Genomic DNA, 22,053 nt, shown 5'->3' with positions numbered 1-22,053 from the left:
TTGGCTCCCCTACCACACAAATGGAATCCAGGTGAGATCCCTGGGGTACAGTCTTCCAGTATGGACCAGCAAGTACTGGGTGCTGGAGGTGCACTGATTTAAAATCTTCAGATCAATGGCATTTATCAAAGAGAGTGGGGCCCAACTAAGCCTAAACCCTGTCTCTAGGAATTCTGCCTATGGGATTAACACCCTCTCTACAGCAATCCAGAGGGTGGAGCATCAGGCTCCAGATGAACCCACCTAAAACTGCTGAGAAAAGAAAGTAAGAAACCTTTGAACTCCAACAGAAAAAATTATTTTTTTCATCACGATCTTTTTTTTTTTTTTTTAATTCTTTGTTTAATTGTGACCTTAATGGTACATGGACATTTACACATATTTATTTTTTTGCTCTTTTTCCCATTCTAGCATATTTGAACCCAGATATGTTTCATGAATTAGTTTTTTGTGAACAAGGATGTTTGATTAGTATATTTTAGCTTTGTTTTATATTTTTATTATTTTTAATTTCTTTTAATTTTTACTTTATATACATACATATATATATTTCCTGTTTTCCTTGATTATCTATTTTCTTTTGCCAACAGTGAATCTATTATTCTCTCTTTAATTTTTTACTTCTTCTTTCCTCCTCCCTCATATTCATCATATCCAATATCACTTCTGTTCTCTCCCTGTCCATCATTTGAAATTATAAACCTTTTTGCAAACATGCTGTTTTTATTATAGACAATAATTGATCATATCATTTTTATTGAGATAATTAGCATTGTAGACACCATAGTAGGAACTATTTAGTTTAATGCTGTATATTGTTTGCATTGGTTGTTACTATTTGTCTCCCCCCAGTGAGGTACTAGAAACTTTCAGGGACACTATAAGACCACAGGGAAGAAATTCTACTCCCTCAGATCTATGCTGTTAGATGGGTAGCCACACAAACAATATGAAAAAAAAAAAGAGAAAAAAGTTCCCCAAACAAACCAAGATACTCCAATAACAGAATTCACTGACACCAGAGCATAAGAAATGTCAGAGAAGGAGTTTAGATCATACACAGTTAAACTGATCTGCAAAGTAAAGGACAGTATTAGGAATGAAATCAGAGAGAAAACACAGGAAGTGAAAGATCACTTCAATAAAGAGGCAGAGATTCTGAAAAAAAAAGGGGGGGGGGCAGAAATCCTGAAGGAAACAATAAACCAAATTAAAAATTCCATGGAAAGCATCACCAACAGACTACACTACTGGGAAGATAGAACCCTCAGGCAATAAAGACAAAATATATAATCTTAAAAATAGAGGTGACTATGCAGACAAGATGTTAAGAAACAGAACTTCCAAGAACTATGGGATAACATGAAAAGACCAAATTTAAGATTTACCAGGATAGGTGAAAGCGCAGAAATACAAACCAAAGGAATGTACAATCTTTTCAATAAAATAATATCAGAAAATTTCCCAAACCTAAAGAATGAAATGCAAAATCAGTTACAAGAGGCTTACAAGACCCCAAATGTACAAAATTATAACAGACACACACACCAAGGCATATTATAATGAGAAAGCCTAACATACAGAATAAAGATAGAATTGTAAAGGTTGTGAGAGAATCATATCAGATTACATATAGAAAGAAACCAATTTGGATCTCAGCTGATTTCTCAAACCAGACCTCCACAACAAGGAGGTCATGGAACAACATATACCAAGCTCTGAATGAAAATGTATGCCAACCAAGAATCCTATATCCAGCAAAATTAAGCTTCAGATTTGAAGATGAAGTAAAAACCTTCCATGATAAAAGTTAAAGCAATTTGTGAATAGAAAGCCTGCACTACAGAACATTCTCAGTAAAATATTCCATGAAGATAAAATGTGAAAAAAAAAAAAAAAAAGGGGGGGGGGAACCAGTAAAGGGAATGAAAGGGAAGTAAGATACAGATGAGCAGAACAGAATCCAGGCAAAGAGACCCACAGGTAGAAAGTATGTAATAAATGACATGACAAAGGCCATCACTCAGAAAAGGTAAGAGAGGCAGGGAGAACTTAACTCTGGGGTGTTTTATAGAGCTGGCATGGTCTGCTTGCATAAGGTCGCATGAGCTGACTGAGAGCTTGCAGTGGGCTGCCAGGACAAATAAGGAGATATTTCAGTCAGGTCGGTTAACAGGTGGTTTGGGGAAGTGAAGCTATCTTTTAACTTTTCTCTACAAGCATCTCTCTAGGGCGGGAAAGTGAAACTCATTTTATGAAACAATGGTAAGGATTTAAAATGATTATACAGAGGTTAAGCCTTGGACTAATAGGGAGGAATGACACTAAAGGAATAGTCAATCAAAGGAGAAACTAAGTCAAATTAAAAACTTGAAATAAACCCAAATGATCAGGAATACAAATCATATCTCAATAATAACTTTGAATATTAATGGCCTGAACTCATCAATCAAAAGACACAGACTGGCAGACTGGATTACCAAACAAAACGCAGCAATATGCTGTCTCCAAGAGCTTTGCTTCATAGGTAAAGACATCCACAGACTGAAGGTGAAAGGATGGGAAGAAACATATCACTCACATGGACTGTGTAAACAAGCAAGGGTTTCTATTCTCATATCAGACAAAGTGGACTTGAAGCCAAAGCTAATCAGAAGGGACAAAGAAAGCCATTTCATACTGCTTAAGGAAATTATACAACAACATAACAATCATAAACATTTATGCCCCAAACAATGGAACATCTATGTACATCAAAGAAACCTTCTAAATTTCAAGAATCAAATAGACTACAACACAATAATAGTGGGTGATTTTAATATACCTCTCTTACTACTGGATAGATTTTCCAAACAAAAACTAAAGGAACTATAGAACTAAAAAAATATGATCAACAATTTAGACTTAATGGACATATATAGAATATTTCATCTATCAATGAGCAAATACACTTTTTCTCATCAGCAAATGGATCCTTCTCTAATATAGACCATGGCTATCACATATGTTGGCATATAATTGTAATATTATCTTAATATATTTTTAGCATCTGTAGGTTATTTTGATAGCTCCCTTTCCACTAACATCAATTTTTCTGTTCTTGCTTTTTTCTTGATTAGGCTTGTTTATTTTTTAATCAAATTTTAGTTATATTATTTCTCCTCTATTTCATATATTTCTGCTCCTACTTATTTTTCCTTCTTACTCCATAATTTGAAAATAATTTGTTATTTTAGCTTCTTTCTGATACAAGTAATTTAAGTTATAAATGTTCATCTGCATATTGTTTCATCCTAGAGATCTTGATATCTTAAGCTTTTATTAGCACTTAGTTCAAAGCACTTTTTATTTACTTTTCTTGTGCTTTCTTCCTTGACCTCTGTTCCATTTAATTCTGAAATAGTTGACATTCAGAAATATTCAGAACTATTGGGATGGGGTTCTATATATCTTAAGGTGACTTATTTCTAAGGTAATAAATCATGGAGGAAACATAGTCTGCATAATTTCAAATTTTAAAAAAGTAATAGAAATGCTTTTTGGCCTGTCCATCACCTGCCTTATACCTATCCATCACCCAACGCACGAGATTCACCTCCCTATCGTCTGACAACAGTCTGCAAACTGATCATCGACCGCCAGTGGAGCACCAGCTGCCTGCTGTTGCCTGGAAGTTCACTGTTACAGGACCTGAAGGTTTGATTACACGTGGCTGCCGCCATTTTGAGACAACAGCCAGGCCCCGTAGGACCCCTGGCCAGATGACTGAGCCCTGTCTCCAGGATCCCTCAGCCCGACCGATCACTCCCTGCCTCTGGGGCCCTACATTGACTGACTGCTCCCTGCTGCCAGGACCCCCAGACCAACTGACTGCGCCCTATCACCGGGACCCTAGACTGACTGATTGCAACTGGCCTCCAGGATCCCGCAACCACACCAAACACACCCAACCTCCAGGACCCCTGCCTGGCCAACTGCATCCCGCCTCCAGAACTTCCTGCTGACCATGGCCACACTCTGAGCTTCAGCTCCCCATTTGCCAACACATTTCGAAGCCAGAGTGGCCATCTTGGATAATTCTAGAAGCCATAGTTCCGATCTTTAGGTGGGGCAAAACCCATCCTGAGACGCCTGCTGGAGGCTTGAAGCTCATTGTCAGGTACCTCTCATGCATCAGGCTACTGAACTCTGGAAGGTTTCATTACTATATGACTGTTATACTGTAGATTTTCTTTTTTCTCCTTATTGAAAAAGTTTGTTTTTATTTCTTTACTTTTCTTGCTCTCTTTTCCTTTTGTTTACCTGTTCCCTCAGAGTCTTTTTCTCCCTTTTTTGCGTGCTAACATCCAATTTCATTTGATTACACTCTCACCCTTTCTATTATCTAGAACTTCTGTATAGTCTTTTCTTATCCCATTAACAGCCACATTCTATATCCCTCTGCATCCTCTTTGTCCTCCATTAGAAACTGCAGACCTTATTGCAAATCTGTTTGTTTTACTGAAGATAATATTTGAACTCATTCTGTTTATTATGACAATATTGTTATTGTCATCATAGGGGCTATTTGGTCTAGTATTACGTAGTGTCTGAATTGGGCACTGCTAATATTGATCTCCCCATAAAGAAAGGGTTTTGGAAACCTATACGGCCACTATAAGCCTATAGGGGGAATCTGCAATACCCCAGATCTGCACTGCTAGAGGGGAAGATACATGAACAACATGAAAAAACAAGGGAAGAAAATGATCCAAACAAATCTAGATTCTATATTAATAAAATCCAATGATAGTATGGTAGAAGAAATGTCAGAAAAGGACTTCAGATTATACATGATTAAGATGATTTGCAAAGCAAAGGATGAGATAAGAGAGCAAATGCAGGCAATGAATGATAATATCAATAAGCTGAAAGAACAACTGCAGGAAGCAAAAGATCATTTCAACAAAGAGATAGAGATTCTCAAAAAAAAACAAACGGAAATCCTTGAAATGAAGGAAACAATAAACCAAATTAAAAACTCAATGGAAAGCATCACCAAAAGACTAGACCACTTGGAAGACAGAACCTCAGACAATGAAGACAAAATATTTAATCTTGAAACTAAAGTTGCCCAAACAGAGAAGATGGTAAGAAATCATGAACAGAATCTCCAAGAACTACGGGACATCATGAAAAGACCAAATTTAAGAATTATTGGGATTGAGGAAGGCACAGAGATACAAACCAAAGGAATGAACAACCTATTCAATGAAATAATATCAGAAAATTTCCCAAACCTGAAGAATGAAATGGAAAATCAAATACAAAAGGCTCACAGAACACCGAATGCACAAAATCACAACAGATCCACACCAAGGCACATTATAACGAAAATGCCTAACATTCAAAATAAAGATAGGATTTTGAAGGCCACAAGAGAAAAGCATCAGATTACACATAGGGGGAGACCAATACGGATAGCAGCCAACTTCTCAACGCAGACTCTAAAAGCTAGAAGGGCCTGGAACAATGTATTTCAAGCTCTGAAAGAACATGGTTGCCAACCAAGAATCCTATACCCAGCAAAACTAACCTTCAGATTTGAAGATGAAATAAAATCCTTCCATGATAAACAAAAGTTAAAAGAGTTTACAAACAGAAAGCCTGCACTACAGAATGTTCTCAACAAAATATTCCAAGAGGAGGAAATGAAAAAGAACAATGTAGGTCAGCAAAGGGAGGAACTACCTTAGAGAAAAACCATTCAAAGGAGAAACCAAGCCAACTTAGAAATGCTTTTTTATTGACTGTATTGTCACATAAACATCAAAACTGATCAAACTGCATATTTCAAATATGTGCATCTTATTATACTTCAATTGTACCTCAATAAAACTATGAAAAAAACAAAGACAAAAAATATCAACTGAATTGACCTTCTGTTCAGGGATAAAGTTCTATGCCTCACAGATATTATCTCTAAAAGATATATTTAACACAATATCTTTTTGTTAGATAAACTGCTAGTTTTATAAAAGATATTTAGATTTGATAGAAGTTATTTTCAGACATAAGGTTAAGTATCAACAAAAAAGTGACAAACCTAAAAAAAGAATTTCACATATCTAGTAAATAGTATAATATTGGCATTTGTATGTATGCTATTTGTTATTTTACTATGACATAATTTGCAGGAAATTTTGTGTAAATAAATCAAGTTAATTTTGTGTAATAAGTTAGAAACAGGTTGCTCAAATAACTCACTTAAATACATCACATTTTAAAACTTTCGTGTGCTTAACATTTGTTAAATAATTATAATTTTCTAGTTACTGCTTTAAAAAATCTTCAGTGTACAAGACTCTGCATTCTAGTGCCCTATATTCCACTTCATTTAGCCATGGTATTGCAGAATAGCCCTCAAGTTAATTCCAGGGTCCATCCCCACTTCCTGGCTCCTTCCACCATTGACTGCCATCACAACTTGCCCTTATTGTATTCTCTGAAATTTCTGAGCTAGCATGTAAACAATAACCCAGACAAAAACACAAAACTAATTTCCTACATCTCAGAACTCCCTTTATGCCCCATTGCTTTCTCAAACCTGTATTTTATATTGTTTATATAACAAACAACTATACTGCACCTAAGTAATCATAGTATCTACAAATGATTTGGATATTCATCAAACTGCCCAATGCTGCCTTCTGAAAAGGGCAACATGGAACAAGTTAGACAAATCTAGGTTCAAACACCAGCTCTACTAGCAGCATGGCCCCAACCAAGCTACTGAATCTCTATAACACTGTTTCCTCCTGAATCTAATATCTATCTTATGGAATGTGGTAGGTATGGCTTGTCCTACTTTGCAGATTTATCACTCATCCCTCCTCATCATAGTAAGCTCTAATCAGCATCTTCCTATCCACTAACAGTCCTCTGAAACCCTAAATTTTCTCTGAATCTATTGCTACATCCTAGCCTTACTTCCTTCCCTACACAGTAATTTAATGGTAGAATAACAAAATTGTTCTTGTTCTGTATCTATTAGATAAAACTCAAGGTTCTGAATTATCTAAAGGTTTTCCTATACCTATCAGTTAAATTCAGGTTCTGGATTATTCTGTAATAACCCACCTGATTCTCTCCCCCAAACCTGACCAATGGTCCTCTCCAGAGAAATGCAGAAGACTTTGCAAATGTGTGCACAGATACCTCCTCTATTTTGCCACAGTGGGTTTGAGTAACCAACAGGATATATCCAAGGTGATGGCATGTCACTTTATGATTATGCTATAAAGAGACCATAGCTTTCGTTTGGTCTCTCTCCCTCCCCACTTCAGAGCATTTGCTGTGGAGAGTTCCATGTGGAAAAGGATTAAAGTCCCTTACTAACAGCCATATAAGTGAACTCAAAAGTGGAACTTCCAATGCTAGTCAAATCCTCAGAGACAACAGCCCTAGCCAACTTCTTGAGAAGCCCTGAGCCAGAACCACATGGCCAAGGGACACCTACATTCCCAAACCTCAAACTATGTAAGTTAGCAAATGTTTGTTTTAAGCTGCTAAATTGCAGGTTAGAGGGTAATGTTATTAAGAAATAAGTAACTGATATATGTCCTTCCTAATATTACTATCTCAATTCATACTAATCCATCATGAGTGCCTAGTCATTCATTCCCTTTCTCATTCATCAAATACGTAAGTACTTGGTATATGAATGAGACCTGTTGTCCTACAAGAAACGGTCACAAAGTCCTGAAAAGGTTTTCTCCAAAATGTTTCTCATATCCCTTCCTTTTTCTGCTACCATCATTCTAATCCAGGCTCTTGTCATTTCTCACCAATATTAACACAAGAGCTTCCCAATTTGTTTCCTTGATTCTCATTTGTCCCAATCTATTTGAAATGCAGAAGCAGCAACACATAAGGGTTAAGGGAGGAGAAAGTTCTCTTAAGGAGAGAATGAGCCCAGACAATAACTTAAGCTTGACAGTCTTGATAGTTTCAGTAAAGTAGAAAAGTAGCTAATCTATCCACTATGTATAGAGAAAGAAGAGAGGACATAACTGTCAATTCGGAGATTTTCAATATCAGAAGTTTCAGCAATACTAGCAATCAGATAAAAGTGGATTACATGATTTTATAGAGAGCAATACAAATACTTGCATTAGTTTCCTACTGCTACTTTGAAAATTCACTATAAAGAAAGTTACTAAACATACAATACTAGAGGTCAGAAGTGTGAAGTTTTGTCAGGCTGACATCTGAAGGCTCTTGGGGAGAAGTGGTTTTCTTGTCTTTTCCAGTTTCTAGAAGCCACCTACATTCTGTGGCATGTGGTTTCCTTCCATCTTCAAAATCAGCAAAATGCTGGTCAAATATTTCTACATTTCAGTCACTCTGACACTGACTCTTCTGCCTCCCTCTTTCATTTAAAAGGATCCTTGTTATTACATTTGCCCCAACTAAATAATCAAGAATAATCTTATCTCAAAATCCTTAAGTAAACCAGACCTGCAAATGTTAAAGTAACAGTCACAGGTTTTTGGGATTAGGTTGTGGACATCTTTGTGTAGAATGATGGGGTTGCAGTATTCTGCCACAATCTATTGTTTTCTCTAGCAATGACACACAAATTAGAATTTGGTTGGGGTCGTAGCTCAGTGGTAGAGAACTTGCCTAGCATGTTTGAGGCACCTGGTTTGACTCTCAGTACCACATATAAATAAATAAAGGTCCATCAACAACTAGAAAATATTTTTTTAAAAAGAAATTAGAATTAAAAAGCAAATAGAAAGGGTGACTCAGGGTTGAAGGGAAAAGGCATATATCATCCTCAAGAGAGCAATATTCAAGTCATGGGCTTGGTTCAAGTCAAATTGTTACTTACTCCAGATACGTTAACTTTTCTAACTCATAACCACAGAGTACTCTTACCTGGGCTCCTTTTTCATCAGTATTTTCTGATAAGCACCAAGCAAGTGGGACAAGAAAAAATGGACAGGTATGAACGTATACTACTATTACAACACTGAAAGTGCACATTGTTTCTAAGTCATTTAAGGAAGGCCTTTGTCAGTATAGAGACCATGTGCCTGAGATGTTGGGACTAATGACACGTTAACTAACTCAGGCTGACTCCTTACTCCCTGGCAAGTGAGCAAGATCAAGGCCTCAAAGGCGGTTTCAATAGTTAATGACAATGAATCGGACCACTGTCAGGGATTGGTTAACAATAGTTCCACGAACGTGATCAGCTCGTGCTTGCCATATAGTCCTATGGGACTCTTGCCTGCGTGAACACCCCATGCCTTGCTGACCTTTACGCTGATTGGTTCCCACCTAGCCCCCACCCTACATAAAAGCTGTGTGATTTCCTCAATAAACGAGTTCCTGCTGTGACGGGTCTCCCTGACGCGTCTGTCCTCCTCACGGAGGGCTGGGAGCAGGTGGTCAGTCAGCCTTACCTATCCCGGTCTGACCTTGTTGGGGAGTGTCCCCTTCCCTTGTCGCTGGTCAAGAAGGGTGGGGGGGCTTAAGACCCCAACACTGAGACATTTTAAATTTGAATAAATACTATTTAAAAAGCTTTCTATATCTAGTATAAGGTCAATCCAGAACTACCCAGCCAAATGTGCTGAAGTTTCAGAATTTAAGATTTCTAGTTATCTTTAGGTGCCTAGAGAGATTTAACAGAACTAACTACCACACTGACAGTTTATGCTGTGAAGAAGTGCACATGTATTTTAAGCAAATCATGAGTATAAAAGACTTTATTTAAATTAAAATAAACAACACTATACTTTTGAAGCTTTTGCTACAGATTCTGGAATAATAAATACATCTTACTGCTTTTTTCTGGCCTAGAGCAATGTAGCATATTCAGGTTCTAATTATGAAGATTACCACTAATGTAAAAGGAGAGAATGTGAATGTAATTTTAACCTATGCTTATGATTACAGGGTGGCTAATGGGAAACTGGCAACTCATACAAAAGATAAGTAGTCCCACCTCCATGATCCCTTCCACCCCTCTCATCAGAGGGTGTTTGGAGAGATAATAAGAGTAACAGTCACATTCTTATGAGGGTGGTTAGGGTGGTAACAAGAGTCACTATCACACAGTACCATGACAACAGATGACAAGTGAGAGCAGAAGCTAAGTAAACAACAGATGCAAAGTTATGTCTCCATTTTTAGATATAACTGATACTCTATTCATGGACTCCATATCTGTGAATTCACCTACTTTTTAAAATGTGTATGTAACCCCAAAATCTACACTCATGGTGGGTTAGATAAGCTTCATTCAGGCATGAATTACACAGAGTTACCAAATCAACAATACATAGTAAACAAAGTATTTTAAACAGAAATGCACATAAAACAAGGTTATAGGCTGATGAGGTTATAGGTATGTTGTGACCAAGTGTTGTCAGGAATCTAACAGTGTATTTCCCCTGGAACAAAACATAACCATGTGAACAATGAGAACTATTTCATTTGTTGATCAACCTTTACTTTAGATAGCTGTGTTCCCCAACAATGTAAAACATTTCTCTATCAGAAGAGAATATATGAAAAGATATACTTTAGTGTTACAGATGATGTCAGCAGAGTCTGAATCAAGATAGAGGGGTCTGGGGAATGAGTAGGACTTGACATTTACTGACTGCTTCTCACTTACATAAATTATCTCCTTTGACCTTTATGATAAATCTGAGAGGTAGACTTTGTTATTATCTTATTACATATGAGGACACGGTTTCTGAGAAGTTAAAACATTTTGAAGGTTATACACTAGTATGAAGAGACATTGAAATTCAAATAGAGATCTAACTGAACCATATCTCTGACCCATATGATAGACCTAACACAGAAACATTAACTTCTGGGTTTCAGAAAACTGAAATTTCTTGTTAACCGCCTCTGAAATGTATTACAGAGATTTGTTACCATAGAATGAAGGTGTCAACTAAAGCATTCTCTGATTATAAATTACAATAAAAATTTTAATAATTAAGAAAGTTGGAAGGCACTAGTGTTTCTTTATCTAAAAAAAACAGATATATAATTTTTATGCAGAAAGAACCAAGTCAGGAGCTGGAGTTGTAGCTCAATGGTGGAGCGCTTGTCTAGCATGTGTGAAGCACTGGGTTCAATTCTCAGTACCACATATAAATAAATAAAATAAAGGTTCATGAACAACTTAAAAAAAAAAAAAAAAGAACCAAGTCAAAGTCAAATATAAAACATTGCCCAGAATTATATATTTAAAATTTGTCAGGATTCATGTATTGATAAGTATGTTGTAATTATTATATATGATTAATATATTTCCATTACATTGAAAAGTGAGAAACATATAGACCAAAATGGAATATAAATTAATAGGAATAAATACTTAGTAGTGCCTTCTACAATGTCTTTCATGGGTTAGCATTCAACTAATTTATCAAACATATGAAACTATATATGCTCATATTTAAGTGTATCTTCTTTTATTACTCTGTGTAGACCATTAAACATACACAGCATTGACACTCAAACACACACCTTTCCCCACAAATTGCACATACTTTGTTTATATGTTTCACTAGGCAAAACATTTAAGAGTAAGAAAATAATACTATTTAGTATGTTGATCATAAAATGTTTTCTGAAAGAAATGAGATTCTGCTAAGACTGTACTTGAGGAGGAACAAAATGTGAAATGAAAATGGGTTGGTCATCCCTAATTCAAATACCCAAAATTCTGGTAGATATGAAACTTTCTGAGCACCAACATGACACTAAAAGTAGAAAATTCCATACCAGGTGTCATGTGAGAGGTTACAGTCAAAACACAAGAACACTAAAAATATTGTATAAAATTACCTTTAGACTGTGTAGGAGTGTATATGAAATATAAATAAATTTTGTGTTAAGACTTAGGGCCCCAAAATATTTTATTATGTGTATGCAAATATTGAAAAATCTGAAAGTATGAAATTCAAAAGTTCAATACTTCTGGTCCCAAGTATTTCACATAAGTGATACTCAACTCATACCTGTGAACACAGACACACATTCTCTGGAATAAACTAAATCTGCTCGACCAAAAAGGTCAATGCCTAGAATTTGCACAGTCAAATTTTGTACTTCATTTTATAAGAAAGGGAGCCATGGCAAATAAAAAGTGAATTAACAAAATTTTTCAGAAATAAATTTTCATCATTTATAAGTTTGGCCTAAAAGCATTAGTACAAAATTGGCCTAATTTCCTGCATCTTTACTAATGATGATAATAATGATCTGGAGGTGATAATGGATTCCAATATAATTTGTGTATGATATGGTTTAAAATTAAGGTGAAAAATTATAATCCTTTATTTAACCACTATTTGAGCTCATTTCCCAATAATTTCAGATAAATAGGAATTTATCCTAATTACTAAAATTATCAGCTTTGTTGATAATCTAAATACTAGCAATGTAATTTATGGACAAAACGTTTTACTTTCAAACTCCTTAAAGTTCAATATAGAGATGGTACACATAAATGAGGAAGTACAGATAAGCAATTTTTAAAAGTTCATTAGAAATACAATCTCCTTTATAATAAATGAGGTGGCACAGAGTAACAATTTAAACTACCCAAATGCACACTTTATTGTTGATCACTAAGTCTTTTGTTCTCCCACCTACTGTAGGGCCTTTGGTAGGTTAAGCCTTCATTTTCAAATAAAAATGACAGTAGTAATAGATACAGGACAAATATATATACACACATATATATATTTATATATATTCAACAAATATACATATATATATATTCAATGTACTAATTTTTATATATTCTTGTAGAAGTTGTGGTAGGAAAGAATGATAAAGTTATTAATGACATAGGCCTGAGGTCTACAAATGACAGTAGCTCACTGATGTAGTTTAATAAAAAGCTAAAAATAAAAGATTTTCTAAGATATTTGCTTTAGTCTCAAATGTTTAGTATACCAAAATACTGACTACAACTGGCAGTCTGCAATTTTTGTGATGATCAGTGTTTCCAAAATTTATTTTAAAACATGAAATGACTAATAGTAAAATAACATTTTCTAGTACAGATAAAACAAATATGTACTAGACTTGTAGTCCAAAATCCATTTTGTTGTTGTTTTGAGATGAGGACCAGCTGCATTGCCCAAGCTGACCTTGAACTCCTGAGCTAAAGGAATCCTCATGTCTCAGCCTTCCTAGAAGCATAGGATACAGGTGGTGCCACTGTGGCAGGCTCCAAAACTTTATTGTCATGATGCTCAAAGATTTTTAATTCTAGAGCATTTTAGATTTGGGATTAGGAATACTCAACCAATAAAGTCTATGTAAATATTTTTTTAAAAACTTTGAAATCTGAAACACTTTTAGTCCCATGCATTTTGAATAGGACATATGAGTATAATATTTTAAAGGACAAAAGTTCTCAGGCAAAGCTAAAAGAACTCCTATGGCTCAGAACACACCTGAAATATAAAACAAAAGCCTGAGAACAACATTCCCTCATATCAAATTACCATTTATAACACTGTTTTTACTTTTTTAAAATCCCCAATTCAGTTAGCAATTGTTCCCCTCAGGTTTCCATTTCTAAAAAAGGTTATGAAGCACCAATTCTGACAGTTTTACTTAATGTCCTTTTCATTCATAAGTGGCCTGCAGGATAAAAAAATAAGTGTTATTCAAACCAATTCCATTTCAAGGCATAATATTAACTTTATCTGGATGCTCAGAGATAGGAGTTTTGCTTTTGCTTTTTAAAATCTCACAAGATCAATCAAAAGGAAAGAATGACAGTATTTTATCAATTCATTCAGAATCTTACTTGCTTTATAAGTCTTGTATAACTTTGTCTTTCTCATCTCAAACTTAAATACAAAATTTTCAGAAATACTCATAATTATAAGAGTAAACATACAGGGAATTTACTAATTCAATTTAAATGAACAAATTACTTCAATAACATAGTCCTACCAGACCCTTATCCTTCAAACAAATTTTTAAGACCTTGAGAATTAGAGGACAATAAAGAATTTTCATAAAGAATAAATGATACAAACGAAAATTTCCAACTTATTGCCTTCTGGAATTGGGTCTAGGTAACAATACAATTAAGAAAGCAAGCAGTTAAGGAAAAACATCCTAAAATAACCATTGTAGTAACTTTTACACCACATAGCAGTCTCCAAATCAATGTAATTAAAATTTTTTAGGTCTGAAACAGCTAAAACTGTTAATATTATGACTTTTATTTTAAAACACAGGCACACATATATAGCTCTGTTACAAAATTACTGAGCCATAGCTACAAAATATACAATCTATAAACCCAGAAATTTTCTACATTGTATGGGAGAAGCACATTGGTTTCACTTATTATCAAAAATCCACGATTGAGATAGTAAGTAAAATATGGTTCCTACAGGGAAAAAAAAAAAAAACTCTGTGACCTCTTACTGAACAACTAACGTTAGGAAGAAGGTAAACTTACAGAAAAGAAACCTACTGGTATAGCCACCCCCCTCCTGGACCAATTTAGAGACCTGGGTTCAAGTCCTGCCAGTGACAAGGCTGTGCAATATTCAAATAACTTTGGATCCTCAATTTCTGCATCTATAAAAGAGAGGATTAGGCTTGTCAAAGTCTGCCAGTTCTAAACCTTTTAACTCTAAAAGCAGTCTCTTTTGAAGTTTATGGACAATTAATTAATAGAACATCATGATCTTGTATCCATTAGTAAAATACAAGCAATTAATCCAAAGCACTCACCTATGACTAAAAGATTACATCCAAGCTATTGCACAACATGATGGCCAAACTGCAATGTTAACAAAGGAAAAAAAAAAATGCTGCATTTGGCTTGTGTTAGTACTAAGCTGAAACACAGTCGATTGTTATGAGGATATTTACAACTCTAGTTCAAAATCCTGAGTTGTTCCAAAATGGGTTATTTACTTAGGTAATTTATAATTTCCCAGATATTAAACTATAAAAAATGTATACACGCACACAAACCAATTAGTGAAAATCAGTTTTATTTAATGTAAAGAAAACAGGACTGTATGGAATTTCCCCTGGTTTAAGCTTTATACAAACACATTCTGGTTTTGGATATAATACAAAAGCAGTTATTATTAAATGATAATAAAACTTTCTAAAATATTTGCTAAGAAACTACTATTTTAATGACCTACATTTTGAAATGACAATGTTTATATTTTAGACAAAGTGCTTGATATATTTATTTTTATAACAATATTTAAGTGTATTAAGAAATAGTATAGCTTTTTGAAGCAGTTAAAGGGGAAGTCAATGAACATTTAAATACCTAAGAATATTTTAACTTAATTGAACTAATCTATCATTAACCTAGCAAAGTAGCAGATATAATTTCTCAAAAATACTACTTTTTCTACTGTATAACAAAACTACTTGGCATATCATCACCACTACAACTATCATCATCTTCAATATATACCCATTAACTTTTATACTATGTGCAAAGCATTCATATTAAGGTAAGACAAAATATGAGATATGGTCCCTATAATGAGAAAGGTATAATCAAATCAGGGAAACAAGGTATATTTACAAACACAATAACGGTATTTGCAAATTACAGATAATAAATATTATAAGAATTCTGAGTAAGAAAAACCCAACAAAGATTAAATAGGTCAGGACATTTCTAGGTAAAAGAGCCATAAGCTTGGTATTAAGTATGTCATCTCCAACCTCCAACCAACACTAGTAAGATAGAACTTCAGGGAGGTTACAGAGCTGTTTCTGGAGATATCATTGAGATTTATGGTAATAAGGACCCATGCCTTTTTATGGGGAAGGGCTTGATACAGGTCTCAAGCACTTCCCAGAACATCTGACCTGGCACCTGATTCATCCCTAGAAAATCAAAATGATGAGAAGCTGAATGAAGACACATGTTAGAACGAGAAAGATGGCTGAATTAGGACCATTCCCAGTGTTTGTGCAAAGAATGATTGGTCCCTATAGACCAGATATGGGTCCTGTGGGAGAGAAACAGATCCATGTGGTGGAATCACATGGCTCCATCCAAGAGGATTACCTGGAGTTTGAACAGACTTTAGTAAAATGAAATTGAAGGTACTTCCAGCTCCAAAAGGTGGAGGAATAAGCCAGCAACCAGCCAGAATGCATTTTCATTTTCAAGGACCTTAAAGTGAAAATCTCAAGCAACTAAGATGGGAGATACAGGATCCTCAAGTGAAAAATCTTTAAAAACATCTACCAAAACCATAAAAGTACTAAAGACAGACCATCATCTAGCTTCTCAGCTATAACTCTGAAGCTCCTTTTTCCTCCTTCCCTTCCTTCTTCCTCCTCTTTGGAGGGACCTGAAACCAGAACTGGCAAGACAAAGGAGGAAGAGTAGAGTAGAGTCAGAAGAAAAAAAAAAGTCAATGAAGCCCTCCCCCAGTGACTAGCTTCCCTCTTGCAATATGCAGGACCAAAAGGTAGGCATGGGGGAAGAAGCTTCATGTTTAATTTAGGTTTAGGTTTGGTCTGGAATTTTTATTTGTTGGCACTGGACATTTTAATAATCAAGCTGAGACCCTTGTGACTTAGCTACTAAAGGATGATTTTTATTATCAAAGAGTAACCAGAAATATCAAGTTCGCTCATGGCAGAGAATAAACCAGCCTCAGAGTAAATTGAAAGGGACAGAAAGGGGACAAAAACAAAAAAACTGAAAAGAGACAAAAAAAAAAAAAAAAAAGACTTTTATAATTACACCTCACAAGTATTGCTTTTTAACCTATTGCACTATGAAGTCCAAACAGAAGGCAGGAAGCAATGGCATATACCTGTAATTCCAGTTACTCAGGAGGCTGAGACAGAAGGATTGTTAAATTACAGGCCAGCTTGGCAACTTGGCAAGACCCTATCTCAAAATAAAATATAAAAGGGCCAGGGAAGTAGCTCCCAGTCCCAGTGCCCCTGGATACAATTCCCAGTGTGTGTGGGGGGGGGGGGGGGGGGTGATGGGGAGGTATGATAGGGACAAACAGAGAAGTATGCAAATGTGGTCTTATAAAACAGAATGGAATTCACCCAGCTTCCCTGTCTTATTGAGATAGTTCAACCATAACAATTTCAGAACTGTGCAGCAACATAAAAATTATTATTAATTCAAGAATCTATTATTAATTCTTAAAAGTTGACATGGGTGACCTATTTAGCTAGACATCCTTTAACAGGCAGAGCCTGTATCCAGCTCCCCACTGCATCTCTAACATTTAGCAAAGTCCCCTTACATAAAGCATGCTTTAAGAACTACAGTTCTTACCACAAGAAGGCTGGTATCACAGGCTCTTGAAAAACAGTATCTGAACAATTATGCATACAGTTGAGAATTTTTCTTTAGTTAAAAACATACTGAGCCTTATTATACTATAATACAGATAACTTTCATCCTTATCCTTTCATAGCCACCCAGATTTCTTGAAACATGCCTTTCAGTACTATACTACAACAATGCAAAATGTGAAATCTTTACTGATATTCAAAAAGGAAAATAATTACTATATACATTTTTATAGAGTTTGGAAGAAATCCTCAAAATAAATACACTATCATATAATGCTACTAGAAGAAGAAATTTTATAGGAGTATTTTAAAAATATATTGCCCATATTTTACTATTAGTATATAATAAGTATTTTCAATGATAGCCTGAATTAAGAGCCTACAACTCTCCAAAATAGGTACCATCATCTTTATTTTAAAGATTTGGGAACTGAGGCTCAAGGTTTAGTGACTTGATCAAGGTCATAATACTAGCAAGTAATACAGTGGAAGTTTTAACTCAGGACAGTGTGCCACATTCCCAAGGCATATTAATTACACTGCTACTATAATGCTGAGGAGTGATTTTACTGACTTTTTCTCCAGAAAATAGATCCTCTTTTAATGGTTACCTTTATAGTATCTAATAGAAATATAAGATATTAACAAGTTGCAACCATAGTTCTATTTAATCTCTCTACTGGTGTGAATTTACTAGTAAACTCTTCATGAGTAAAACTTTTATAGAGCAGATACTAGCAAGGTTTCAAACTACATACACACACATAATGTATATGGACACACAGATACACACATAATACACATGTATGTACGTGTACACATTAATGATTCTGTGCTTATGGTCTAATATTTACAATAAGTGTATATGACTAAAATTTGACAATTTCCAAATGTGCATAAGGGAAGCAGGACTTATTTATGCTTTCAGAAACTGAGGGGAACTGGCTGTATCAAGAGTCCTATTATTGGATTGTTTCATTCTCATACTTTATCTTAGTAAATATAAAGGCAAGACATAGAGGTGGGAGAACCCCCTAGATATTTCTTTACTCAGTATTATTTATCCCTTACCTGGCATAATTTCACCCCCCCCCCTTGCCCCACTCTGCCCCAGGAACATTTTGTAATGCTTACTATCATGAAAACAGGGAGGGGACAATTTGGGTGGGGGTCCTACTGATACCAACTAGGTAGTGCGGTGACACTGCTAAACATCCTGTAATGCACAAGACAGATCATCAACAAGGAATTAACCAATGCAAAATGTCAACAATGCAACACTGAGAAACCCTAGTATGAGGGGTTAAATGTCTGAAGCATTTAAAACGTTGATGGCATGGTGATAGTGTTTAGAGACTGTAACTACAAACACTGAATCAGAGTCCAAATAACCCCCAACAAGGATTAGGTGCAACACTCTGCAGTGATGGAGCACTGGCACAGGGGCACTGGCTCGTTAGATTCAAAGAGGGTAGTATAAAGACAAAAAGCGATATCAACATCCAAGCAATATCCTATCTTCTGTGAATTTTTTTTTTCTGATAAAAGAACAGGAAATTGAAAAGTGTAACTATAAAGAAAATAAAGTTTACCGAAGTGAAACAGCTTTTTATTAAAGAGTACACAATTCCACTACCAATTTATTAAGTGTTTCTATTACTTATGGCAGAGCTCTGGAGGGTTACAATCTAAAATAAGAACAAAGGATGTGTGGATATGCTCCAATAAAAAAATCAGAATAACTAAATACTCATGTACTTCACTCTGGACATCAATATTATGAAGATCAAACACTTCTAACCTAGCCTTTAGCCCCCAATTGTAGAAATGCTCTGATGACTCTCTGTTATTTCTTCCTAGATCTTTCTTTCTCTGAATTTGGGAACCCTCTGTCACACGTGGAAATAGTAAAAACTGAACACTTAGCAACCTCTGAGACTGTGTTGACATAGAATAAAAAGACAAAACAAAGAACAAACAACTTCACAAAACATTGCTTGCTTTGCATGGTTGAGATTTACTGTTGTACACCTGCACCTTTTCTTTTTTGCCTCCATTGTTCCCTCATTCTTTAGTCTTTTCCTGTTATTTTTCTTTCTAATTTCAATAACATTTCTTCACTGAAATCTTTTTACCCTTCATTTATTCCTTGTTTTATTACCTTTCATCCCTTTTATTTCTTCCCCCGGCTTCCAATTCTAATGCCTTAGTTTACCCTCTCAAAAAGACCAACTACTAGTGAAAGTATACACTGAAAATTTTGGAGTCAGACTTCAGTTTATCTAGTAATATCCCCGCCCCCAATGTCTTCCTCTCAGCATACCAATCCTCTTATCAAGTGGTTAACAGCTCTCCTAACTTCCAGAAACCACATATCACTTCTCACTTAATGGGTATTGCTAAATTGCCAGTAAGATCTAAACAGAGCAGGATAATTGATCTGAACTTCTCTTGCGTCAGGCATCAACTCTTTTTCTATTATCAACATTTACTAACTTAGAAGACGAGCTAACATAGGTACCATCCTAAATTACAGTTGATCAAATACGCAAGCGGTTTGCTCTTTGAAAACTATCTTTTGGTAAACTGAACCGCTTAACTAAACGCAGACAGTGTGATTCATCTAATAAGCCTTGTTTGACATTTTATCAGGATAAAGAATGACTCATTAAATTCCCCAAAAGGCACACAAGGTAGGTTTTACCCTGCTACATTCCTTGGGATAATCTCAGAAAGTTTATTCTCCCCATAAATGCGTAACCAATAACAGATACTCATTAATTCCGAGGAGTCGGGTCATATTAGGTAAATACGGTACTGTACTTCATACGGTACTCTAGTGTGTTGCCTCCTGGAGCCCTGGCAGATGCACGTTGTGGAACTGAGCAAGTAAACCCTAATTTGTTCTGCGCAGGGTTAACCCTAAAGGGCAGAGGTGCAAATCCCATAAATTCAGCAAGTCCCATAAATCCAGTTGCACTGTCACATAGTTTAAATTCACGTCGTCAGCGTCCCACCTAAGTTTGAGAGGTTTTAGAGGTAAATCTCGGGCTGTTGCTTCTCCTCAGGAGGCCCCTTAGGCTCGCCCCGGGTCAGGGCGCACTGCCTTGCAGGGGGCAGGCGGGCAGGCGAGCTCGGCTCGGCGCGCACAGGGTCCCCGCTGTCCCCGCCCCGCCCGTTACCTTGGTAAGCTGGGCGATTTTCTTGCTCATTTTCAGGTGCATGTCCTGGCTGTAGTCCACGCAGTGCCCAGGCAGCTGCGCTGCGGCCGGCGAGGGCGCGAATTTGGCCGCCCCGGCTGCGGAGCCGCTGTAATAGTGCTGCTGCCAGCTCATGCCCGGGGTCGCCATCTTCCCCACAGACCCCGACCGGGGCACCTGTGTCCGCGCCCGCCGGGAGGCCCGCGGAGCAACGACGTCTGGGTGGCAAAAGCCTAAGTGGCCGCTTCCCGACCCGACACCTTGCGTCTGCCAGCCTCGGCCGCTGAGGCCCTCCGGTCCGCGACCCCTCGGTCACACCCTTCCAGGGACGGGGCGGTCCCGCCGGCCCGAGGCCACGGACGCCGCCGCGTGGGGCGGACGCTCCAGGGTCCGGCGGCGACGGCCGGGAGATCAGGCCCGCTCTCGCCTCAGCCCGCGCCCGGAGGGGGCGTCGTGGGCAGCAGGGATCCTCCGGCCCCGCTCGCAGCCCGCACCCGGGACCAGGCGAGACGGCCGCCGCCGGGGCTGCGGAGGGAGGAGGAGACGGGGCGGGCTGCAGCGGGGGAAGGCGGGGACATGGAGGAGGACTCGGGAGTCGTGGAGCGGCCGTTACCAGGGTGCGCGGCTCGGGCCCGCGGAGCGCGCGGGGCTGGCGACGTCATTTCCCCGCAGCCAAGCCCCGCCCCGCGCCGCCGCCAGCCCGCAGCCACGCGGCGGGAGCGGGCGCCGGGCGAAGGGCGCTGTGGGACCGCTCATGCCGGGTTGCTGGGACCGGTGAGGCGGGGCTCAGGCGGCTAGCCTCGCGTGGGAGCTTGCAGCCTTAGGCAAAAAAATTCGGCCAGAGAGGCTGAGGCGGTGGTCACCTTAGGTTAGCGCGATGCGTGGTACTCGAGCTTTACAGAGGCTTTCCGCGTGCATCCTCGTGTGTACAGGGCCCTAGAAGTGCCTGTTTATCTAGAAGAGCGGCAAATGTCCAGTTTCCTAACGACGGTGACCTCAGCACCGCAGATGTGGGTAGTGGAGTAATGGGGAATCCGATAATCTCTGCCTTGACCCTTCCTTCCAAACTCACACAAGTATTATTATTACAATGTCTTGGGCGGACCTACTATGTGCCAGGGCGCTGTCCCTTAATTAATGCCAAGTGTGTACACGTGTGGAGGGAATGCACCCCCTCAATCAAATGCATCCCTACTTCTCCCCAGACTAATGGAGTTTGAAACAGTTACATATGAAATCTAATTGACTGGAAATGAGTAAGAACAGGAATGGAGTGAAAGTAAAGGGAAAAACTAGATGGAACAAGACTACAGCCCCTTAAGGATTTTGGGGGCTGTGCCAAAAATTATCATTACTTTCATTTTCTTACCTTCCTGAGTGTGTTATTCACTACTAATTTTCTGTTGACTTTCTACTGCAGGTTAAAAATAAAAGCATCCTGTGTTGGAATAAATGAGTCAGGTACACATTACATTTAAGGTAATGTAAA

At 37.4% G+C, this 22,053-nt stretch overlaps 1 protein-coding gene across 9 annotated transcripts in view; it reads right to left on the bottom strand.

The window, feature by feature from the left end:
- FAM184A (family with sequence similarity 184 member A) overlaps window positions 1–20,850 on the bottom strand; it is a 133,821-nt gene extending 112,971 nt beyond the window's left edge. For all 9 annotated transcript variants that reach the window (XR_013765394.1, XR_013765395.1, XM_079149004.1 and 6 more), the window contains exon 1: window positions 20,547–20,850. Coding sequence is in view for 7 of the 9 variants with exons in the window: in XM_079149004.1 (XP_079005130.1) it covers window positions 20,547–20,714 (168 nt within the window). In the remaining 2 variants the exon portion in view is untranslated. The remainder of the gene's footprint in view (window positions 1–20,546) is intronic.
- Between the last annotated feature and the right edge of the window lie 1,203 nt (window positions 20,851–22,053).

This window comes from Sciurus vulgaris, assembly GCF_902686455.1.
Source record: "Sciurus vulgaris genome assembly, chromosome: 7".
NCBI lineage: Eukaryota > Metazoa > Chordata > Mammalia > Rodentia > Sciuridae > Sciurus > Sciurus vulgaris.
Note: the sequence above shows the minus strand (reverse complement) of the source record. Positions and strands in the feature narration are given on the sequence as shown.